The sequence below is a fragment of the Ambystoma mexicanum genome, chromosome 1q (assembly GCF_040938575.1).
Source record: "Ambystoma mexicanum isolate Mex_15411 chromosome 1q, UKY_AmexF1_1, whole genome shotgun sequence".
Classification (NCBI taxonomy): Eukaryota; Metazoa; Chordata; class Amphibia; order Caudata; family Ambystomatidae; genus Ambystoma; species Ambystoma mexicanum.
The window spans coordinates 1104964730-1104989525 of NC_090922.1; the positions used below are offsets into that span (position 1 = coordinate 1104964730).

At 46.1% G+C, this 24796-nt stretch overlaps 1 protein-coding gene and 2 non-coding genes across 3 annotated transcripts in view; all 3 read left to right on the plus strand.

Annotated features, from left to right (window-relative positions):
- RPL5 (ribosomal protein L5) overlaps nucleotides 1-24796 on the plus strand; it is a 62666-nt gene that overhangs the window by 29388 nt on the left and 8482 nt on the right. The window contains exons 6-7 of the mRNA XM_069641806.1: nucleotides 15661-15838; nucleotides 23811-23899. Coding sequence (XP_069497907.1) covers nucleotides 15661-15838; nucleotides 23811-23899 — 267 coding nt within the window. The remainder of the gene's footprint in view (nucleotides 1-15660; nucleotides 15839-23810; nucleotides 23900-24796) is intronic.
- On the plus strand, nucleotides 15521-15613 carry LOC138565378 (small nucleolar RNA SNORD21). Its single transcript, XR_011301265.1, has one exon. It is a non-coding gene; the product is annotated as a small nucleolar RNA SNORD21 (small nucleolar RNA).
- On the plus strand, nucleotides 19352-19444 carry LOC138565377 (small nucleolar RNA SNORD21). Its single transcript, XR_011301264.1, has one exon. It is a non-coding gene; the product is annotated as a small nucleolar RNA SNORD21 (small nucleolar RNA).

Genomic DNA, 24796 nt, shown 5'->3' on the forward strand with positions numbered 1-24796 from the left:
TACCAGAACCTTTGGCAGCAAAAAATTGAGCTTTCCCTTTAAATTTAGTTCTGTGCCCAGGGGTGCAGTAACTCCCCAAGGCACCGGCCTGTGACACATCAAATCCGTCCCTTTTTCTGCATGGACGGTGTCCAACCTGGCAGCTAGGCGCAGAGACGTGTTTACTTTGCGCTTGCTACATTTTAAATATTCACCTCCCTCCAGGGCCACGTCCCCCGGCGCATGTCAGCTGCAGGTGGATTAGTGAGATGTGCGTCCTGAGAATGCTTGTTCCTGGCCTCTGACCCCCATGCGCTCTATCTTGAGTGCATAGGGCCCAACCACTGCTGGGACGCGTGAGCAGCTTGCAGCGCACTAGGTCACCGAGAAGGTCTTTCGCGCTGGAGGGCGATCTTCCATGCTTCTTTTCTAGGTCATCTGAAAGTTGGTCTCCAACGTCCAGACAAGGTAGGCCCTTTTTGTTTAGTACGGTGCCTCAACTCGAAGACTCCTTCCTGTGGGCTGCCACTGCAAAGGGTATCTTAGATTCTGGCAGACCAGAGGCCGCTAAGGCTACTGGCACCCAAGCCAAGGGGACTGGAGCAGGTCTGCCTAAGGTTACCAAGCAAGGGGCTCGGGCGCTCTACCAGGCCATCCATGGAGGGGCAATCGAGTTTGTCTGCCTCTTTGGTCCCAGGGGGCAAGGTATTGTCATGTTGTATGATATGGTATATTTATATAGCGCCTATACAGTGTTTCAAAGCAAGGGAGGGAGCAAGGGAAAATACAATGACAGTCTTACAGGCCATGAACAGTAAGGATATCAAATTAACTACGTACTCAGCCTGACAACATTTCAGATAGTGCAAGAGCTAAGACATAGATAAGGAAGGAAGGGGGAGAGTGGGAAGGAAATAAAAACGCAGGCGACTACCGTACTAGGCTTGACGACATTGCTGATCGAGCCGGAGAAAAACAAGAGGTGAGGGAGATGGGTGCAGAAAGGTAGGGGAGTAACAAAACAAGCGATTATCATACTAGGCTTGATGACATTTCAGATGGTGCTGGAGGGGGTGTGGGAGGAAAAAAACAGTAAGGGGGGGAGACAGATGTTATCATACTAGGTCCAGGGACAATTCCGATAAGAGTAAGTGCATAGAAGAAAGTAAGGGGAGGAGATAGGAAAAGGGAAAGGAGAGAACCGAGTTAGCAGTCGAGTGGAGAAGCAAGAGGAGAGCGAGAGAGAGAATACAATTGCAGAAGTCCGTAGTAACACAATGTTGCAAGCCAGGCAAAAGAGGTGAGGTGCCCTTTTGGGGACTAGCAGCTTGGCACCAAAAATACTAAATAACAAAGCGCTGCATAGATGCAGTACTAATGACCTTAGAGATGTGCTAAATGAGTCAAGTACCTGTTCACGGAATTGCACTAAATCTAAACCCGGAAACCTTATCAGTGTATGATTTATACAAAGAAACAGCACATGCTGTGACATTTTAAATAAATTATTGTTGTAATTGTTCACATCAAATTACATAAAAGACAATGATTGACAAATAACTAACCCTCCAGTCTCATTCTGAAAAAAGGAAGAAGAGAAATGGTAGTTCAGGTTGAACAGAAACCCAGTGCTGAGGGAAAAGAGATGTCTCTAGATACAGTAAAGAAATAATGTTTTTGGTTAGACTAAGGAGAAATTCTAAAAATGGAAACGATTTGACAATTGCAAAACAAAAGTTTTGATCTCAAACTGATGCACGAAGAGGTTATTCGTACACAAAAATAAATATATACACACACTGTCCTTAAGTCTCGATTTATGACTAGGTCTCCTTGTAGCAATGCAATGTGAGATAAAGGCTTTCATTCAATCTGTCAAACACTAGTTTCTATGGCTTTTACTAGTAAGTCCTATTGAGAAATCCATAATTCTTGTGACAAGGAATTCTAAGCAATGTAATTTGTAACGGACTTCCATCCTGTCTGCTGGTGCAAGTATTTGGATAACATTTGCTGGTGAAACTTCTTATTAAATTCTTGGTCCAATTAATGGATCACATGAAGAGCTCTCGTTGGGTCTACCGCCTACGCGTGCAGGGGGTAAAACATATACAATATATCAATAGGCTCCCAGGTGTTCTAAAGTCCAGGCGGACCGCTGTTTGTGTGCACAGCCTGGGATCCGGAAAAAAACCTTTGCAGTCCCGCATTTTGGTGGTCTTTGAAAGAGACTTATACTACCACCTTCATCAGGGCAGCGTCAGAGTACCCTATGGGGGAAAGAAAAGGAATGGCCTTGATTCTTGGTACGTGGCATAATACCAAAATGCATGCATGAAACCATAATTTAAAAACCTGCTTGAGTAAGTTTTGCATATGAACAAAGGGAAAACCCTATCATGGGCAGAAAGATTTCTTACCTAGAGGGGCAGGACAATCTATGGAGACGTAAGATTGAGGCTGCATATCAATTCCTGTGGCACGGCCACGTAGAAAATGGCCCGAACACTTGGCATGAATGGAGTAGACCACGGTTCAGATGGAGTCTTAGTAATGTATCAAAGATCCCGACCCTATACAGAGGTAAATAAAATGTACTAATTAATTTTCTACCCTCTTGGTCTCCCAACCCAAAAGTTGCCCGTTAGAAAAAAGGACACCAAGTGTAGGTAAGTATAAATAAACCTATCATGGACCCTTGTATGTAACTCCCCACATTCCAGAACCATACAATACTTGCGTAACTGATCACATAAAAGATCCACTATAACATCCCCCTCGCTTATATTGTGAAATGAAAAGTAACCAAACTAGAAATTAAATTACTCAGAACGGGGAAAGGTAGTTCAAACACAAGGGAGAGCAGGAAAAAAGTAAGTAAAACATCACTGAGATAAAAAGGTTAAATCTGTGTTCCCTATGTATTCCAATGCCACTCAAATATAGTAATTGGTAAAATTTTGGATTATCCTGCAGTTTCTCTTAGACAATGCACCTCCTGTGACATCACTCCTACTTCCTGCTTCATTGTCTCTTCTGTCCAAACCACTGTCTTGTATTCTGCTGTTTGTTTTCTGTCACTACTTGGGTACTTGACTTACTGGTACTTTGTAACGCTCACCTGGTTCCCCCGGAGGCGCCGGTCTTGATCTGGCGAGGATACTGTCTTCAGTGTTAGGCGCAGGGTTCGTTTTGCTCCCGGACTGGGCCCCCTTCCCACCGACAGTTTAAGCTGAAGAGTGAGATGTCTGCAAGGGTAAACCAAAGTATTAGTGTTTGGAAGATTCGGAAAGTTCCTAGCCCCTCTCGCCCTTTCTTTCCCCGTGGAACTGGGTTGATGTTGCGCCTACCTTATATAGGTAAATGCCGGGCTCTCCATCCTGCGTCTTGTGCAGGGGCGCTGGATCCAGTTGCTTCACTGGATGCGAGCTCTGCCTCTTGATAGCAGAGGATTTGCTGAGAGCAAAGACGCCGTTAATGCACGAGCGTGCCTTGTAAGTATTAAAGTTCCTTTTGCATTGTTCTCTTCTCCTTCAAAAGTCTTAAGTCTGTAAAGTCTATGTCTTTCCTTTTTCAGATGCTGTGACGATGAAGATTATCCTTCTGATGGCACGTAAGTAGAAAGACTGCACTAGCGCTGGAGAATGCTCCGTAATGTCTCTTTTGTCTTTGCAGGTGCTGAGGTGCAGCGCGAACAGATTGAAAGCGAACGTAACACAGGTAAGCAGAACTTGTAGTTGAATATTACTGACCGATGTTCTTTCTCTTTGCAGATGTCGGATGCCGGAAGAGAAAGGCAGAAAAAGGCGCCTTGGATGCTGCCGTTGGATCAGGTAAGTAGATTCACTGCCTTTACTTTAGCCTAACCTGTGCCTTTGTTTTGCAGGAGCTGCAGAAGACTGAAGAAGACTGAAGATTGGATTCCAGCAGGTTATTTCGTGTTCACAGGATCTGGAGCTGGAGGTTTCCTGGAGCTGACACGGTGAGCGTCCTGCTGCAGATGCAGAATAACGCGAAGCACGTGAAACCAATCGGGTGTGGTTTAAATGGCCTTCTGTAGTGCTTAGGCGTCTCCTTCCACGGCCCCACCCAGGTAAGAAAAGAGTTCCAGATTTCTAGAAGAGTTCCTGTGTTCTGCTTCCAGGGAGTGGCTCCTGCTCCACCCAGACAGAAAAAGTAGTTCCAGGCAGAGAAGGATCAGGAGACCAGTTAGCTGGTAAGTAAGCAGCATGGTCTGCTACAGGTAGGTCCACCAAGCACTCTTATCTAATATGAGCCCGGCGCTTCCTGTGCCGGGACCAGTCACCATCATGAGCCTGGCGCCACTGGCGCCAGGACAAGGTCCAGAGGGTCCCTATAGGGACTGGCTGGTTCCTGGGATCAGAGTCATGGGCCTGCTTCCAAGGTCGTGGGGCAAGTCCTGACCCCTTGGAAGCAGGGATCATGACATACTTGGCATATTGGATGGAATCCCTTTCCACCCTTACATCATCGCATGACCCCTTTTTTCCATCCTCCAACACAATTGATTTTCCCGAACAGCTCTGTACTTTGTGGTGACCTGAACCTGGATTCTCATTAACGTTTCCTTAGGCTCCTTATACAAACCCAATCTCCACTTCTGTTTATTTTCTCCTTCGCTCCATTTCGACAATCATAATACTCTTTGCATTTTGCTTGTTTCTTTCACCCTCCTTGTGACTTGTTCCATGTTGAAATGCCCTTTACTTGTGTCCATGAACATCCATGCAGGTCTCAAACGATTGGATGCTAGCCTACCACGCATCATGGTAAAAGGCTCAACCCCTGTGGTGGAATGTGGAGTTGTTCTAGAAGTACAAAGAGCCTCCTTGAGGGTATGTCTCCATGGAAGCGAGTTGATCACAGCCAGTTGAATTACACTCTTTACAAATTTGTTCATTCTCCAGCATTGGATCTTTCATGGATTCACATGCTTAGAATATTCCCCGTCGTCAGACTGGGACCCCTCGGTACACATATATAGCCTTTTCCAATAGGAAAACTTATCTACGTCCTTTTAGGAACCGCCTACGCATGCTCCATAGGCCGTCCCCATATAAGAGGCCCGCCCCCGCGGTTCCCCTTCAGATTTCAACCGTCTCCAAAGTAGTGGGATCTCCTCGCATTGTCTTACTATTTTGTACAAGGTTGCATTACTGGAATTTGAGTACAGAAAATGTCCTCAGTGTCAGGAAAAGCGCTGTTCCGCCCATTCCGGACATATGGATTGTATATATTGCCTCCACCCTCATCATTCGGTGGATAACTGTGACATATGCAAAGGGTTTTCTCAAAAAACCCTCAAAGACCGCAGTCGACGACTGGTGGCATGGCTGAATGAGGGAGCGGGGGCACACCCTCCTTCGGAGGTAGGCTCCACACAATCGGCAAAAACATCACGCCGCCTTACCTCGTCGGAACCACCGGCGAAGAAATCTCGACTGACGGAAAAATAGTCGTCTGGAAGTCACTCAACTAGAGATTCCTCGTCAAAGAAATCATCTTCATCAAAGGAAAGGAAATCCTCCTCGGGCGATCATAGATCGAGCACGAGTCGAGAGTCGAGTAAAAGCAAGCCAAGTGTGGAAAAGGCGGGACCGCCAAAACCACCTGCTAAGTCACCGTCGACGGCGGCCCAGTCATCGGCCTCCACCCTGCCACAGGTGGCATCCACCGACGTCGACGGGGGTTCTACAGGAGGCCTGGAGGCCTGAAGTTTTTGATCCGATCCCTCCGGATACTTTACTACAAGAACAGGCTGTGCTGCTGTCCTCGGAGGACGAGAATGAGAGAATAGCTGGCCCAGCAGACCTAGGGCTACGAGTGGCTGACAAGTCGTTGACGAGGGGATCCGTTATACCGGTATCTGCCCCTCTTCTCAATCCTCAATCTGTTTTTGTCGTTGGAAATTATGTCCACGCTTCAATCGTTGTTAGTCGTTGGACCAGAGACTACCTCAGGCAAACCTGCCACAGTCACCCGTCGACGAGCCCGTCCCGTCAACCGACGCACCTACGCACGCCAATCTCAGCACTGGCACAAGAGGAAGGTGAGCTGCCAGATTCGGAGTCTGACAGGGGAGCCATGTCGGATATCTCATCATCCCCCTCCAGGGATCCAACCTGGGAATCAGAGGTGGAGTTGGAAACCCCTAGAAGCCCAGCTCACCCGTCCCCTCCGGACGACATTGCGTCATTCCATTCTATGATGGAGAAGGCTTGCAAAGAATTTGGTTTGTCCCAGGAAGAACAGAAAAAGGACTTTTTTGTTCAACCACATGGGTAAGAGAAGGAGGTCTGTGTTCTCGATACCAATACTAGACCATGTATGGAAGGAGGGGTTGCAGACAATGCGTCACCTGTTTTCAGAGCCGGCAGTGAAAGGACGCCTGGAAAAAAGTTTAAGGCTCAAGAGTCTACCCCCAAGTGTTTATCCTCCCAACCAACTCAAGACTCGGTGGCGGCAGCGGCGAGGAAGGCGAAGGCCCAGCACAAGTGCACGACGACGCCTGAGAACGAAGCGAGACGCCAAGATGCCTTTGGCAAAAAAGTGCTATCCGTGGGAGCGACCACAGTAAAGGCCGCAAACTCTCTGGCAATTGTTGCCAGATACGATAGGGAGATGTGGCACAGGCTAGCTCCGTTGCTTGATCATATTCCGGAAGAGCATAGGAAGGCAGCGATGTTACTCGTCCGAGAAGGTGAGGAAGCCTCAAATCACGCAATAAACATCGCGGTGGACCTCGCTGAGTCAGGCTTTCAAGCAAGTCAATAATGGGGTTGTATTACGTCGACAGTCATGGCTTAAGTGTACCTACTTCAGGCCAGAAGCACAATACAAAGTTTTAGATATGCCCTTTGAGGGAGACCACCTTTTCGGTGAGAAGGTGGACGAAGCCCTAAAGGGAATGAAAGAGGACTCGGACACGGCACGTTCATTGGGTGCCCTCCAGAGTGGCAGAAACTAAGTCTTTTCGTCCCTTTAAAGGGGCTTCAGGTAATTCAAGATTCTCTGCATCTGGAGACGGATCCTTTGGCAGATCTGCTTACCCCTCCCAGGGATACAGACGTGCCTCCCAAACGGCAAACCATCGCCGGAACTTCCAGACTTCCAGAAAAAGACCATCATATCCGTCGTCGTCGAGAGACAAGCAAAATAAAGATCAGCAGTGACATACAACACACCGTTCTGGGGGGAAGAGTTTCAGCATATGTCGACGAATGGGAACGAATAACGACTGATCAATGGGTGCTGGATACTATAAGAAACGGACACTCTCTACAATTCAAACACAGCCCTCCGCAAATTCCACCTGCGTTCACCGCTCATTCCCATCTGAAGATACTGCAACAAGAGGTAACACTCATGTTAGCAAAGGGCGTGATAGAATTAGTTCCAACATCAGAGAGGTCAAGGAGTCTACTCAAGATATTTTGTCGTAAAAAAGCCGAACGGCAAATGGCGTCCCATTTTAGACTTACGCGATCTCAACAAATCTTTGAAGAGCCTAAAATTCAAGATGCTCACTCTGCAGGAAGTGATCTGCGCATTTCAAGAGGGGGATTTTCTAGCGTCCCTGGATTTACAGGACGCGTATTTCCATATTCCAATGTGTCAAACACAGGAAATTCCTAAAATTTGTAATAGGGCAGACGCACTACCAATTCACGGTTCTTCCTTTTGGGCTCAAAACCTCCCCCACAAAGTTCACGAAATGCCTGGCTCCATTGGCAGCCTGGCTAAGGAAGCAAGGCCACCATGTATACCCATACATCGACGACTGGCTGGTAAGGGGATCCTCCCCAGCGTCGGCCAACACAAGTTTACAAGCCACCATGCAGCTTCTACAACAGCTGGGATTCGCCATAAACTTCGAAAAATCCTCTCTGCAGCCATCGAGATCGCTGGTATTCCTGGGGGCACAGTTCGAGACCCAGTTAAGGCTAGTGAAACCTTCTCTCGACAGAACCTCAAGACTCAATCAACAAGCATGCCGACTACGGCGAAACACCAAGATCTCAGTGAGAAAATAAGTTTCGGTCCTAGGGGCCATGGCATCCTGCATCCATCTGGTGGAAAACTGTCGCCTATTCATGAGGCCAGTCCAGGAATTCCTCGCAGACCGATGGACGCAGGCTCAAGGATCGTGGTCAGACAAGATAACCATCGACGACAAGCTGCTTCGGACCCTTCAGTGGTGGCAGTTTCCACAATCTGAACAACGGCGTACCCCTACAGGAGCCGGAGTTTCAGCGAACCATAGTCGCGGATGCGTCCCTAACCGGATGGGGAGCTCACATGGGTGCTCTCCAAACGCAGGGTCGCTGGTCTCCAACGGAGTCACTCCTACACATAAACATGTTAGAACTCAGAGCAGTACGATGGGCCTTGAAGGCATTCCTACCACACATCAAGGGCTCGCGAGTACGAATACTGACCGACAATACAACGGCCATGTTTTATCTGAGGAAACAAGGAGGGACGCGATCAAGAACTTTCCATAGAAGCCCAGAAAACATGGCATTGGGCATTAAAGCATGAAATTTCCATCGTGGGTTATCACCTTCCAGGAGTGAGGAACTCCCAAGCAGACTCCCTCAGCAGAAGCATGGCCCAGATACACAAGTGGGAAATGGACACAGTTCACCTGATGAAAGTGTTCGAGAAATGGGGTCACCCCTCTCTGGACGCCTTCGCGACCAAAGACAACAAGAAATGCAAGCAGATGGCCTCAAGAGGGCTCCAGGGGGAGGCATTCTCCTTCCCATGGACGGACATGTTCCTCTATGCTTTTCCCCCGTTCCCCCTCAGACGGAGGACAATACAGTGGATATGCGGATACAATTGCCGGGTAATTCTAGTGACACCATACTGGCCAAGGCAACCGTGGTTCTCCGACCTGCTTCACCTGTCGCTGGAACATCCCATAGGTTTTCCGAAAGCCCCGAACCTACTATCCCGGTACAAAGGCACGGTGTGGCATCACGACCCGGACAGTCTCAACCTTAGAGCATGGCTCCTGACTTTTCGGAGTTCGGTGCTTTAGACGTTTCGGAGAATTGTCAAAAAATTCTGCAGGCGGCTAGAGCCCCTTCTACAAACAAATCCTACTCCTATAAGTGGCGGAGGTTCTGCGAATGGTGTAGGGGACAACAGGGCCTACAACCGTTGTCGGTAACGCCGGAACAAGTTCTACCTTACCTGCTCCTCTTGGCGGAGAGGGGATTATCCTTCGCATCGATAAAGGTGCACCTGGCGGCCATCTCGAGGTTCACAAGGAAAAGGCAGTCGTCTCCTCTATTTAGCGACAGACTTGTAAAACACTTCATGAGGGGTTTATTTCGAGATTTTCCCCCGGAAAAACGTTTCCCCCCGACTTGGAGTCTCAACACAGTGTTGGCAGGCTTAATGAAACTGCCTTTTGAGCCTATGGCCACGTCCGACATAAAATTCATTTCGTGGAAATTGGCATTCTTGATTGCTATCACATCAGCTAGAAGAATCTCGGAACTGCAAGCGCTGGTCGTAGACCCGCCATACCTAAGATTCTTTAAGGACAAAGTAGTCCTGGCAACTAATCCTATGTTCGTTCCGACAGTGTATCACAAACACTCGTCCATTGTTCTCCCTACTTTCTTCGCCACATCATCGGCAGCAGAAAAAGCTCTTCATACCCTGGACGTTAAGAGGGCTCTGAAATTTTACCTACATCGTACACAGGAATTCAGGTCTAGACAACTGTTCGTCGCATATGGTCCGTCGACGAGAGGAAAAGCAATCTCTAAACAAGGATTGGCTCGATGGGTCGCATCGACGATTGCGTTTTGTCACTTTAAGGCCGGAAGGCCACTGCAAGGACATCCTAGAGCCCATTCTACAAGATCAATGTCCTTCTCAGCTTTATGGGCAGGAATTCCGTTGACGGGCATATGCCAAGCTGCGGCATGGTCAGTGCCCCACACGTTTACCCGCCACGGCTGCCTTGCCAGGCAGCATGCGGACGAGGTACAGATGGGAAGAGCTGTCCTGCGCCATCTGTTTCAGTAAGGTAAGCTCCACGCTGTGGAGAATCTGTTGTCTACCTTTTTAATGACAGTTTATTTTAGGTGGGTAAGGTTATATGCGGTAACTTATTCTTACTGTACATATGCATTGTGTAGTATGTTGAGGGTATATTACATTACATTCTCACCGCCATCTCAAGTGTTACTGCTATACAATATATTCTAAGCATGTGAATCCATGAAAGATCCAATGCTGGAGAAGGGAATAGTTTCTTACCTGTAACTCTATTTCTCCAGCATTGGTATCTTTCATGGATTCACATGCGCCCGCCAACCTCCCCGGAATGTAATGTATTTAATTGATAAATTTAACCCTTCCTACTTTGGAGGGGCCGAAATCTGAATGGGAACCGCGGGGGCGGGCCTCTTATACGGGGACGGCCTACGGAGCATGCGTAGGCGGGTCCTAAAAGGACGTAGATAGGACACAAGTGTCGGAAGTTTTCCTATTGGAAAAGGCTATATATGTGTACCGGGGGTCCCAGTCTGACGGGGAATATTCGAAGCATGTGAATCCATGAAAGATACCAATGCTGGAAATGGAGTTACAGGTAAGAAACTATTCCCTTCTTTTAACAAGGCCATTGGCCATGGGATGATAGTGTATATGCTCCATAGCTCTATCCTTCAAGAACAATTGAAATTCAATTGAGGTGAATTTATCTTCATTGTCAGACGATTTCCTTTGGATAGCCTTCTCTATTAAAAATCTCATTTAAAAAAATCAATAATTTCCCAGTGGTGACATTCCCCTCCAACTCCCCACGTGACCCATTTAGAGATATAGTCCAATATGACCACAATGTAGATTTTGGCAGCCTCTAGGTTTTCCATGACATCAATTGCCAGCTTGGACCACACTTTACTAGGAATCTCCACTGTAGAGGTGTTTTCCTTACAATTTTCACTTTGTCGCTCACCGCACATGTAATACAGTTTCTGACACTTCATGTCCTCCACATTCCTGGCCACCAGTAATTTCTACTCGCTCTCCTTTCTTAGACTTCTGCCTAAATGCCCTTCATGGGCCAATGCTAGCTTTCCTCTCAATCGTGGGAGGGATGTCTCGATTGCCCCTATGTGTATTGAGTCCATGTATATCATCTTTTATTTGAGCATACGTTTCTAAGCTTTGATCATAGTTTTCCCATTCGTTAATTATGGCTTCTCTGAGGGCCAACTGCTCTGGTTCACTTCTAGCTGTATCTTTCCACCCTTTTGTTATGCTCTGGTTTATTGAAGCTATGTCATCGTGCTCGGACCCCATCCCTGACTCGGTGTCTGCATTTTCACTATCCCATGGCAATGTGGAGACAGTCGGCAACCAAATTTAGTTTACCTGGAGTATAACATACAAATGTTGCATTGCATTATATCTAAAATCCAACGCCTAATCCTTGGTGATATTAAATGCGGAGCCTTGGATTGTAATAATAAACCATTGGTACATATATCAGTTTTGAGAAGAATGGGTAGCCCCCACACCAAATTTCTGAAGTGCTGCCAAATCCATTTTACCTCCAAGGCTTCTTTCAATTGTGGAGTAGTTTAATTCTGCACCTTTCAGGATGCTTGATGCAAACGCAATCGTCATTATTCCTTTGTCTTAAACTTGCTCCAATAAAGCACACCCACAACCCCCCCCCCCCCCCCCCCCACCCCTTGCGACCAATCTTGCTGGCAACCACTGATGTCATGGTTTTGACTTGCAGTCGAACATCCCTAATGTAGGAGCATCATTGACTGCAGTTTTTATTTGTACATGTGTGTTTTCACCGCTAATAGTTAACCTGTTGTCCGGGCCATGGTTTTCATGAACAACCCTCACCATGTTTTGTAAAGGTGTTCATGGAATATCTATTGAATCTGCCCCCTCTTCCACAAATATTCTTGCACACGTTAGCAAAATGTCCAAAATGCCCACATTTGTAGCATTCAGCAGCTGCTGCAGGACCTTACTTTTCAATATCGCTGTTTATATCAACCACACTTTTGACAATGGCTTTGACTCTGTAGCTCATTTCCCTTCCTTTTTTGAAGTTTGGCCTAGAACTATTAGTGGCCATTCTCCTTTCCATTGCCACTAAAGATTCATCAGCGTTCTGCTTACTATCCTCTTGGACCATCTTGATTTCTCTTTTCACCTTTATCGAACCTCTTTCATGCAACGAACGCCCAGCTCCATCGTTCTAGCGATCTCTAGCGCTTGTTAAAGCGATGGATCTCTGATTGCCACAGTCTCTTTATACGTGAATCTGCCACATTCAATACTAACTGATCTCTCAAATAGTCTTCGACACCTGTGAACTTGCAAGTAGACATCAGGCCTCTTAATGCTGCAACGGAAGTGTCTATGGATTCACCTTTCAACTGGCGCCTGGAGAAAAATATGCATCTTTCCAGAACGTTTGGCAATGAAACAAAGTGTTTAGCCATCTTCCCCCAGGGCACTTTCAAACTTGCAGTTATCACCTGATCCACTCTCTGCACCATCAAGGTCAGTCAATGCCCTAAAAATCCTTAGCGCTTCTGCTCCAATGCAGTTGAGTAATGTGGCCTCCTTAAGGTCCTTGTTATACTTTGCTCCTCCCACAGCTCTTAGATATACCTGGAAGCCATCTATCCACTGCTCCCAGGGGCATATGGGGATTCCTGGGAGAGGAAGAAATTGGAGTGGTGCCGTCACATGTTGCATAGCCATGATGCCAGTGTAATTAGTCTTTGCGACCTGAACAATTGCCTTGGAAGCAAACTTGTATAATCCTCCAAGCCAACAGCAGTTATCACCCCTGCCAAATTTTGTGTTCACTCATGGTTTAGTACTCAATGCAGTAAAATTTCATAAATTCACAGTAACCACACAGTTCCAGAAGTATTGTGTTCAACTTGTCAGAAGAATTTCTAGTTTATGCTCACCATAGATGTGACAATAGTTGCAGCAAATTGCTTACAAAACTTCCTTTTAATAGACTCTCTATTGTCCGTTATATGGAAATACTTTGATCGTGGACCAGATAAGTATATAGCACTTCGCCACAGTTCATTTTGTACAACGCTGCCTTCACCGCAGCTAGATCTATATGATGGTTGCTACGGCAACCATAAACAAATTTCCAATATGGCTGTCACGCCTCAGCACGCACAGTGGTGCTTTCCTCTAGTGTCTGCAACCGGCTACCATTCGAATAATGCGTGGCAGGCCTCACCGTTGTCTTGCGCCATAATAAACTTTCATTTTTATGGTTAATTGTTCCTCCCTTCATGCAGTCTCGGTCTCCCCTGCGCTGCATAACCGCTCTCTTCACCTCGTAGCATGGACTGGAGCCTGCATGTCAAACGTTTGCCCAGCACACGCAGATTTCCTACGCCTCCAACGACTCTGCATATCACGGCAAGAATTTGCTTCTCCAGGGGCTCAATTCCTTGTCGCCAATGTGGTAAACCCATGAGTCATATATTATGGGTAACTTTACGGTTTATTGATAGAGCCCCCGTAGCTTATGGCCATCAGCATCTTCCATATTTGTGATCACATAAAAGATCCACTAACAGTCACTCCAGGTTATCAGTGTTCTTCGCGAATCCAATCCCACAGTCGTATGTAGAACAGGCTTTGCATTCCTTGGACATCAAGAGTCCTCGTTCTACCTCTCGGACATTATCTTTCATGAAGTCTGAGGCCTTGTTCGCCATGTTTGGGGGCATGTCTCACAGCATCCAGGCTTCCGAAGCTTCTTGTCCAGGCCATTTGACCGCTTTGAAACACTTGTGTATAGGTGCGTTATAAATGCCATATAATTTCGGAGGCGTGTACAGCCTTGGGCAAACCGGTTCTTGAGAGGATTCATGCCAATGCCGTCGCTTTTCAGACTTGCTTCCTTGGATGGCATCGGGGTGGCTACTTGGGACACACTGTGCTATAAGCACTATTCTATGGATACTAGCTCCAGGCGAGGTGCACGGTTCTGACGAACCTGTTCAATCAGTCCTAGATATTGTCACAGCTCCACCCTATGGGGCTGTTCGGTGCAATCGCCCCAAGGATGGAGGCAAGGGATGGCACGTATGAGTAAATTTAATCACTGTAGTGACTGAGTACTCCAAGTCCTTAGTCCACTTTGCTCCATATGTCCGACCCACCTTCCCTCGCTTGTATGCAAGGGGCTAAAGTATTCTGTATAGCCAGGTATTCAAACGTCAGGTTTAAAAAGGGTACTGAGGAGGTGACGGAGAGTGGGGCTTGTGGAGAGAGAGGGGGGGGGGGGTAGTGGTGGTGGGGAGGTTAGTGGTGGTGGGGGGGCGATTCCCTTGTCCAGGGCTGCACCCTGTGTTGGACTAAATTTAAATGGAAGCTCACTTTGAGTGCGATTTCAGTACCATCCACATGTCCACAAGGATGGAGGAAAGGGGACTAAGTACTATGGGTACTCACTAAAGTGAGTGTTTTTATTTGTTTTATCAAAGCTTGGTCTGCAGTAAAAGTATCAATCTGAATTATCGTTTCCAACTTAAGTAATTGGGTGCTCCTGCATATTGACTACAAACTTGCTGTCTGGAAAGTTGTTTGCCCCACTTGTTTAAAGCAAAATACTTGTTTGGAACGGATTCTTATTGCCGATAGTGGCTAAAAGATAAACTGTATTTAGTTTACATTCATGGGAATCAGTAAATTGCAATGACACCATGAAGTCTGCAATAAACAACCTTTTGTGACGTCATTGTGTGGCAGATTTGCACAGTAAGCCAGTGCCGAGGAAAGCGCATGTAAATAAATCCTGATGTATGGTACTTTTATTGCTTTGGCGTGGCTGTGTGCTGGAGAGGGAAGTCTAACCGATACTTCTATTCTGGTTGGCCCCTAGCTTTTGGTAGTTTGTTTTGTGCAGTATTGTCACCCCTGTTCCAATTGAAACTGCCTTGATGAATTGAAACATTAATGTTGTGCAGAACGAATCTTCCCTGACATGATTTAGTTAGTTTAGCATGATCTACTGAGGGCAGCATGCCTTTCTCTTGATGTCTTGCCCTAACGTTTTTTTTGTTTTTTTTTATTTTTTTTTTTTAAAGACCTCTAGTAGCAAATATCTGGTATCAGTGCTTTAGACTGAGTGGCTTTTACTGGTCGCTTTTGTGTTTTTCTATGACTTATGTGAGCCGTGAAAGATTACTTAAAGCAAGAATTTCATACAGGTTTCCTGACGCATCTCGAATGTTGTTGCTGTTATTCAGTGTATTAGTATTCGTTCATTGAAGTTAGAAATATTGAACGACTGAGTTGTCCTGCTCCTTATTTGTAATTCTAAATTTAAGGCTTCATGCATGCTCTAGGTGGGCTATTCCTGGCGTAAGTTAAACCATTGCGTTATACGACTTTCAGAAGTAATGCAATGCCCGTTTTTTGTAGGAACGCACTGTTAATCGCTGAAAATATTAAACTAGAAAGAGCTGAATCAGCTGCTAAATGATTCCAAACTGACTGAGTTCACTGTAGTTGGTACTTCGTCTGCATGTGATGTTATCCTCCGTTTCAAGACGGGACTGATAGCAGCTGAATTGGAAGCTATGAACGGTACTCATATTTCTTCTTTCTTTTCAGCACAAAGCGGTTCCCTGGTTATGACTGTGAAAGTAAAGAATTTAATGCTGAAGTCCACCGTAAGCACATCCTAGGCCAAAATGTTGCAGACTACATCCGTTACTTGATGGAAGAAGACGAGGATGCATATAAAAAACAATTTTCACAGTATATCAAGAACAATGTGGCACCTGACCAGGTTATTTTCTTTTTCCTTGAATATCACTAAAGGGATAATTTACTGCCTGGGCATATCAGAATGACAGAAGCAGCAGTTGGTGGAAAACAAAATCCCTTCAACAGCTGCATTATTTGCAAATTAAATCTGTTTGGCAAGAACATGAGTAATAATTCTGCTCTACATAAATATTCTAGACTGACATTTGCTGCTTGAATTGAGGCAGACCAATTATAGAACAACCAATTACAGCATTTGGCCCCAAGGTCCCAGGTGGCATTTGGGCTATATAGATATTATGGAGCCAACTCTAGAAAATATTTGACTAGCTGATTTAACCCAATACTTCTGAAATGTTTTTAATTACTGACCAAATGTTGCTTGATTGCGTTTTTCCAATCCTATGGCTAGCGGTTGCTTTGTGTTAGGGAGAATTCTCATTTCTGTGCTGATTCCCTTTAAACTTGGACACCCCCAGCTCTTTTACTGGACTTAAGAACTTTTTTCATTTTAACCCTGGAGTGAGACCGTTTTATCACTCGTGCTCTGACCTGATGGGGATTATTCTGTGTTTGTTTTTGGAGTCTGACAAACTCCATGGGCATATCATTTTTGTATGGTGGCACCGCACCTTCAGTGCAGTGCCGGAGTAATCTAAAGGATTTCTCTTAAGGTTTAAATGTCCTTTACTTGTGTGAACTACCGTTACCAAGCATGGTAAAGTGAAATTGACTTTACTTACCTTTTTCTCTTTGTAGGTCCTGCACAGACCATCTTATGCAGAGTGCTTGGGGGTTACTTAGTAGCCCCTTAGCCTATATTCTCATGTAACTTTTTTGTTACCTCACTACTTTAAATGGCTGGTGGCAGTGGCTTAATTTTGTATTGCAGGCTGAATCCTCGGCTGCATTACAGCACCCATGGGTGACCATTTTGTCGCAATTCCCCTGCTTTTTTTGCCATTTTTGGTTTGAGGTTGGTCTTGGGTTTTACTGTGAGCCAGGTTTGAGCCCTTTGTTTTGCCTTTGGCGGACTTAAGGCTGCCTCTGGCTCCAGTGTGTCTGGAAAGGCAGGATGCGAGGGAGGTTCCTGAAACTCCCCTTTCCGGTCTCTAGGTGTGCCTGAATGCAACCAGCCCCGATTGGCCATCCTGCTGTGTGATTGACCGTCTAGGCTGTGCACGAATGGGAGAAACCTGCTTAAAAGGTGAGGGATTTGGGCTAGGAGGCAGTAGACCCCTGGGAGAAATGCCTGACAAACTGTGAATGAAGCTTTGTCTCCTCCTGGACCTTTGACATCGAGCGGTGAATCACTGCTGCTGTGCTGAACTCCTTTTTCGATTCGACAGACGCTCCAGAAGGGACTACTCCTTCGCTTGGGTTAGTGGCACCAACTATAACCCTGAGATTAACCGCACTGGACCATCTTCTCCAACTGGCTGTACTACTTTGCTGCTTCAAGAACAGAGTGCTTGGGGTCAAGTAATCCATAGTTGAGTGCAACGTCTGACCATCTGGCTAGAAGCTCCCAGAGTCTCCTAAGGACCCTCCAGAAGCCAGACGACCTGGAGGGCAGGACCCAAGGAGCGAAGGAAGCCCAACCAGTATCCGAGATCTGCAACAGTGTGGTTTACTAAGCGCTGAAACCGCCAAGTGCGCTGAACCGAAAAGAGCCCGTAGCTGCTGACCTCAACTACCGGTGCAGGTGCCCTACAGACCTCCTCCCTCTTGTCCCCACGTCTGAGGCTCAGGAACATGGGGTCTGCATCACTGTTACAGGACAGAATCCAGCTGGACCACTTTTCAAACCACAGGTACTGTTTAGACTTGGGTTACTTACCTCATTGTCTTTTAGCTCTGCTTTTCCCGGTTGGGAATTGCAGTGGCTTACCTTTTTTAGAGTGGATTCCAACTCTGCTTGTGGCCCTCCAAGACCTATCTGAAGTGCCTCTGCTCCGTAGACTGTTTCAAATTGACTTTGGCTGTCCTGGCTCCCTACAGACTCTTCTGGCCCATTGACTGTGATATTGCTGTCCCTCATAGGTGGTAACTTGTTTTAGACTATTGCTGGGAAAGGCTTGTCTAGATTTCATTGGAAGATTTAAGTGTCCTCACATATGAGAACCTGTTTAATCTTTTTGCTTTCTACAAGTAGAACAAGTTCAATATATAAATGCCAGTACTGTCCTTGAGTCACCTCAGGGTGTAGGAATTGTGTATGAAGCATACCCAAGGACAATTACTTTTTGTGATTCTGAAATGTAGTTTAAAGTATATTTGTTACATGAATTGCCTTTTAAAGTGCTTATTTAAAACTGGATGTTAAATGATTTAATCTTGTGTTATTTGTATTGACACAGTTCATTGCTAAAGCTCACATTTACCCCTCTTGAGATAGGCCTGGCTGCTCAGTCACGCTACCAACGTGTAGTACAGACCTACACCAAAAGGTGGGTTACCTAAAACCGAGAAGATAACTGTTGTGTAGCCTCGCAGTGTGACTGCATCAATTCTTACCTACTTTGTCTCAAAAAGAGAATGTATTAGATGTAAAAAAGACAATTTTCTGAACTTGGATCAGTAATGGGCTACGCTGCACAGGTAGAAGTATGGCATTTCTTTGGTAACCTCGACCCAAAGTAATGCTCAGTCGATTTAGGTTTCTTTTAATCTTGTATGAAAGCTCAGTTGCTATGTTGGCCATAGAATTTTTCCCAGAGACTTGAAATGGTGATTATCGGTTAAACGTGTTAGTATTTTTTTAATTATTATTTTTGGCGAGAGCATCCCATTGTAGTTTGCAAACCTTTGCCCACTTTTGACATACAGCATTAACCTTGATCTGGATCATGCAGCTTTACTCTGATCACTTTCTAGCTGTAGTTGGGCGCAAATAAAAGACCTACAATACATTTCTTTAAGCTTTATGGCTTGGTGGATGGCTACCAAGAAGAGATTTGTTCAAGGAGATTCTTGCAATGTGCTGCACCCAAAACACACGATTACACTATCTTGCGTTTTTGTTTTCAGCAGGTTTGAGTGAGCTGTTCAATCTTGAGATGGAATAGGGCAAGGGTTCCCTGAAGTGACCATTCTAGAGCTTTTAACAGTACCATACTAATTGCATCTCTAAGACCAGTAGTGTTTGTTGCATATGCTCAATTGCTATCAAACACTACCCATCCACCTCCAACCTAACCTTGAACAAATTGCATCACTTTCAGGCATAAAGCACATTGTTTGGTCTGAAGCAAATTAGAAAGTCCATGTTGGTTATGTGAAGTACACCTGAAACTGGTTTAAGACACAACTTGCTTCGGCTATTAAGACGCACGTCACTGCTGTTCTAGACTTTAAACGGCATGCTTAGTGAGACTTTAAATACCAATCGGCATTTGGCAGTCTATGCAAGCATTACTTTTTTTTTTTTTTTTTTTTGACATACTGGAACACAACATCAAGCAGAAAGATGTTTAGCTTCTTTTTTGTGTTTGTCATTTAATTTTGTGATGTCTTGTGTATTTGGTCAACAGCTGCTAGATGATGATCCAAAACTGACTGAGCCTACTGTAGTTGGTCCTTGGTTTGCATATGATTTTCTCAGTTTCAAGACGGGACTGATGGCAGCTGATAAAACCAGATATATATGCCATACTAGTTGGTTGCAACTTGTACATGTATGTTTGAATGCCATGTAGTGTTACCTAGTTGATATGATAATGGTACTTCAGGCATGCCCCTGCTAAAACAAACTATTCTTTTAAGCAGTATAAATAGGAATACAAGTGCCGTCTATAGGCACTTTTCTCGTGCTCTCGACATCTTGGTGTGTACAGATTATCTTTGTGGCCAAGGAAAGGGTGTGTTGTTCACCCCCCCCCTGCTATATTAATTTCAAGTATTGCAGTTTGTCGAAAGCAGTCTAAAACAATTTCTTCCTAAGCTTCCCTGATCCTCCCCCTTATTCATGTAAAGGCCTCCTGCAAAGTCTGGCTTGAGGGGTTATGGGTAGGCAATTCGCCCCAGGCGTGTGACCAGTCTTGCCGATCCTTCAAGCAAAAATGACTGGAGTCAACCCAAACATCCATATAGTTGCCACTGATGCCATGTTTGTGGCTGATGCATGTACTGAAAGTGGGATATTTTTTGCTTGGAACTAGTAGCTTTCTGCCTTTTGGCACATGAAGTATGTATATCTTTTGTTCACGAAGAATTTGAAGGGACGATGGCCCAAGCTTTAATCCAACTGTTCAGTTTCATTTGTCAGTCCTGCTTTAGAACCAGTTAACTGTGTTTTGGAACTTCCTATATTGCACATACAGGCTGCATGGTAGTGCCCCCCCTCACCCAGACAGATTTCTTCATTCCATGTAGTCTGAATCTTGCAAAAAGTTTTTGTATTGTCATATGACAGAATTCTGTATAATTCGTTTTGTACCGAAGACCAGTTCCTGCCCGTTTGTGCCTAGAAACACCTTGGAACTTGCGCTCGTCATGATAGTTTCCGCGGTATTACAGATTCTTTCCTAAAAAGCGGGACAGCCCGCTCTGGAGTACACTTCAGTGTACTCCACTTTTAGTACTGATGGAGGCCATGTTATATGTCCAATAAAATAAGTAACAGTAGGGTGGCTTGGGAAATTTGAAGAAGCCTCTTAAATGGTCTGTGTATGTCATTGTGGAGAGCATTATCTACTAAAATGAGAGTTGGGTGGGTGGACTTCTCTGTACAGCCTAAATTGTTGGCCAGAAACCTGAAACTCCAACCACCTTCTATCTCTGGGACCTCAGTGTGTAAGATAGATCACCCACTGCACGTCCAGACTACCTACTTGCACGTCTGCCACTTAATTGTTGCTTTCTGGTGATAGAACAGTTCTTCTAATAGTTATGCGTATAACCGTGCTATTGAATTACTTCACATAAGCATGGAAAAGAAGGGGCAGCCCAGCCACTGGTGTTGCCTACTACGATATATTGCCACCTCTTGCAAAAGCAAGCTAGTGTCTCTGAAACAGAAGCAGGATCGACACACCACCATCATAGGACTGTGCAATAGGGCTGAGCAATACAAATGGAAGTGTATGTGCCTGATACCAGCCATACAAATAGAACTATATCAATATGTCTTATGTTTGAGTCCTATTGCAGAATCCTATTGCATTATGAAAAAAAACTAAACCAAAATTCAAACTGGCAGGATGAGGGCCGGCCATGTTAACTGTACAAATGTGTGAAAGCAAGTGGGTTCATGGAGGACATGTTCATCTGCCAAGTGTACGACTATATTGGTACATACGCTTTAGAAGTTTGTTTTTGGGCTTCTTATTGGAGCATGCCTAATAAACTGCAGGTTATTGTGATCTTGGGGTCTCTTGGTAAAATATTTACGTTTGTGGCTTCATGCTTATGGCACAAAGGAGCAAGTATTGTGCGTATATGATATGGCATTTATAACGTGCATATACACAAGTGTTTCAAGGCGAGGGAGAGGGAACAACGGGAAGCCGGACAACTATCTTATTAGGCCAGGTGTCATTCAGATCGCGCAAGTGCATGGGGAAAGGGAAAAGTGCGTGGGAGAAGGGCGAGGGGAAAAGTGCAGTACAAGGGATGGTAGAATAAATAGGATAATAAAACAGCCAGATGGTGGTAAGTGCAGACATAAGTGCTGGTAGGGGGACTGAAGGATACCAAAAATGGTCCCCAGGTGCAGGGGTTGCCAGGGAGGCAGTGCAGGTGTGCAACTGGTGTAGTCTGGGCCCAGATCAGAAGGGGTGGGCAGGTGACTCGTGCAGTTTCAGCCAGGAATTCAGCAGGGGAGAGAAAGCGGAAGCAAAGAAGGTTTTGAGGTGCTTCCGGAACCGGAGATGGTTCTAAAGTTTCAGGGAGGTAGGAAGGCTATTCCAGAGGGAGGCCCCTGCCGACGAGAGGGGATCTACCACCAACTCGTTGCTTGGAGAAGTGACTGACCTTGAGGGAGTTGGAGGCGGATGAGCGAAGGGCTTGAGGGAAGATATTTGGGAAGAGAGTTGAGGGTATTGCGGTCCCAGGCCCCAGAAGGCCTTGTGTGCAATGCAGAGGGTTTTGAACTTAATGCTCACAGCAACTGGGAGCCAGTGCAGAGATTTCAGTCCTGGAGAGATGATCCTTGGGCTTGAGGCCAATGACACGTCTTGCAGGCCAGTTCTGGATAAGTTGCAGAGGGCGGCAGAGTTAGATGTAGGCTGTTAATAGTTCAACCTAGAGAGAACCAGGGCTCTGGGGAGACTGAGCTTCTGGGGGAAGGAGAGGAAAGGAAGAATACCTCTGAGGAGGTGCAGCTGGTAGTATGACTTCTTAGACGTCAGATGTCTGGAGTCGAAGATGACCGAGGTTTTTAGCCTCAAAGGTGGGAGTAGGAGGAGGGCCAAGAGGCCGGCCAGAGAGCTACAGGGAACGAAGGAGCAGGTGTGCTGATGAGAAGCTCAGTCTTGCTGGCATTAAGGCAGAGGTCATTGGCGGCACACCACTCCTGGATAGTGGACAGTCCGAGATGAGGGACGGGGAGGAGGGGGCCGAGGGTAGCCTGAAAATGAGCTGGGTGTCATCCGCATAGAGTGGCGATGCGATGGGCAAGGAGTGCCAGGTATTGGTTGAAAAGCCAGGGAGCGAGGTTAGACCCTTGGGGGACACCACAGGTAGAGTAGAAGACAGAGGAGAGAAAGGACCCAAGTTGGACCTTGGGAGGGTCGGTCGGAGGAAAGAGGTCAGCCGTCACAGAGCCTGACCAGTGATACCCAGGTTATCGCGGAGACGGTTGAGCAGGATGGCATGGTTGACGGTGTCAAAGGCAGAGAGATCAAGCAGGATGAGGACGCAAGGTATGTTAGAATCAAGGTTGGAGAGCAGGTCTTCACGGATGTTCAGGAGAGCAGTTTCCATGCTACTGGCAGCTCTGAAGCCAGAGTGATTGTCATGAAGACAACCAACAGATTCAGTATGGAGATTCAGCTGAGAGATGGGCAGTTTCTCCAGGAGCTTGCCCAGGAAGGTAGTGATAGAGATTGGGTGATAGTTAGCCGGGCATGTGGGGTCAGCAGAGGGTTTCGTAAGAAGGGGGTGCACGAGGGACTGCTTCAGGGGGATGGGAAGACTCAGAGGTGAAAGAGTGATTGCAGAAATCAGCCAGGACAGGAGCCAGGGAGTCCATGAGGTCCTTGATAGGTTCACCCCTGTTCTTCCAAAACTGTTTCGACAAGACTTTCATAGATTGGACTTGTCTAGAAACCTTGTCTGTGCAGAAAAGGGGAAAGGAAGAGCAGGAGGGCGGAGGGGTGGCTGCAGAAAGGCCGGAGGAGGAGGAGGAGGAGGAGGAGGAGGAGGAGGAGGAGGAGAGGGAGAGGATAGGAGAGTGAGGACTGGATTTCCACAGTTTGAGATGAAATGAGAGGCCAGTGCTGCGCAGAGGGACTGGGAAGGGACGGGAGAGGAAGAGACTGCTGCAGGATCGGCCAGTTCCTTGCAGATTTTAAGAGTTCAGCCAAGTTGTTGGATGTCGCAGAGACGCGGGCTTGGATATGAGCTCTCGTCTTGGTTAAGACAGAGCCGGTATTGCCTTTGCAGCAGGCTGCAGGCCAGTTTGTCAGAGGATGTACACAAATCACGGCACTTTCTCTCGGCCACCCTGCAATTACGTTTTAGGGTGACGAGGTCCGAGTCGTACCAGGAGTTGCACTTGGCTTTGGGCTTCAGGTGGATTCTCATGACCGGGGCCAAGATATCGAGAGTATATGAGATAGCAGAGGGCTGTGTCAGGGTGAGAGTCTGCCTTAGAGCCATGAATGCCATCTCTCTTCCACATATTGAACTAATAGGTCTATAGCTCTTCTTTGTAATGGGGAGGGGGTACTGCTGTAGAATATTGTTTCGGGGAGTGAGCAAGCTGATTGGGGGGGGGGGGGTTTAAAGGTTTTTGAATCTAGATGTAATTGTCAATGCTTCGTCCCTCCTAGATGGAAGACATTTACAAAAAAGCCCATGCTGCTATACGAGAGAATCCAGTCCATGAGAAGAAACCAGCGAAGGAAGTTAAAAAGAAGAGGTAATAATTATGCTACAATCTGGTTTAGTGTATTTGAGAAAGCAAACTTTCTCATTTCATTTTAATCAACTGTAAAATCATGGTTTTGTTTACATTACAATTAATGGGTTTGGCGAAGCATGTTATCTACCAACGGTAGACTATTATTGCAAGTAACTTTATATGTTGCCTTCATCCCACTAATTTATTGATTTGTAATGGCGCTGGAGAGATTGCTCTTTGAAATATGGAACCTGTGAACCAATCCACATCTGAGTCGTGGACTACTTGATGACTCCAGTACTAGGGATTCAGAGTGATGCGCCAGAGGACCTGTTCATCCATCCTGAGCTTGGATCCACTTAGTCTCTCTAATCAATTCCCATCTTGGTTAATTGAACTCCCTATATGCCTGCCAGCCCCCATCCCGCGCCCCCTTGCTGTTACTGCTTCAACCAGCAAAAAATCCAGACTGGTGAAAGGTCATCATAAGCAAGATCACATCTGTTGCATAATACTTTTTCACCTATTTTCTTAAATGTCTAGCTTCCCCCTTCCTACCTTGCCAACACAGATCTTCAGGGGCTCTTTTCCAAGAGCGCATTGATCCATGGAATCCAATCTTCTGCCTGGCCAGTTTAGATGCTGCACATGTGGAGGCAGATATTTTATTTGGGGACCTTATGAATGTAATAACCTCATGCTGAAGTGAAGGCATGTGCATGATTGCTGAAATTGCAGTCCCTTCTCAAAACAATTTAGTCTGCAGTGAGACTGCTGCTCCACTGCAGTAATGGTCAGAGCCAAGAGTGGCAGTGTACTGTGAGGGGGTCAACTGCTTGTAGTTTTCTCAGTATTTTACATTTTATTTTAAACAGAAAATGCAAATAAAACCGAACTAAGCCTACTCTACCAGGG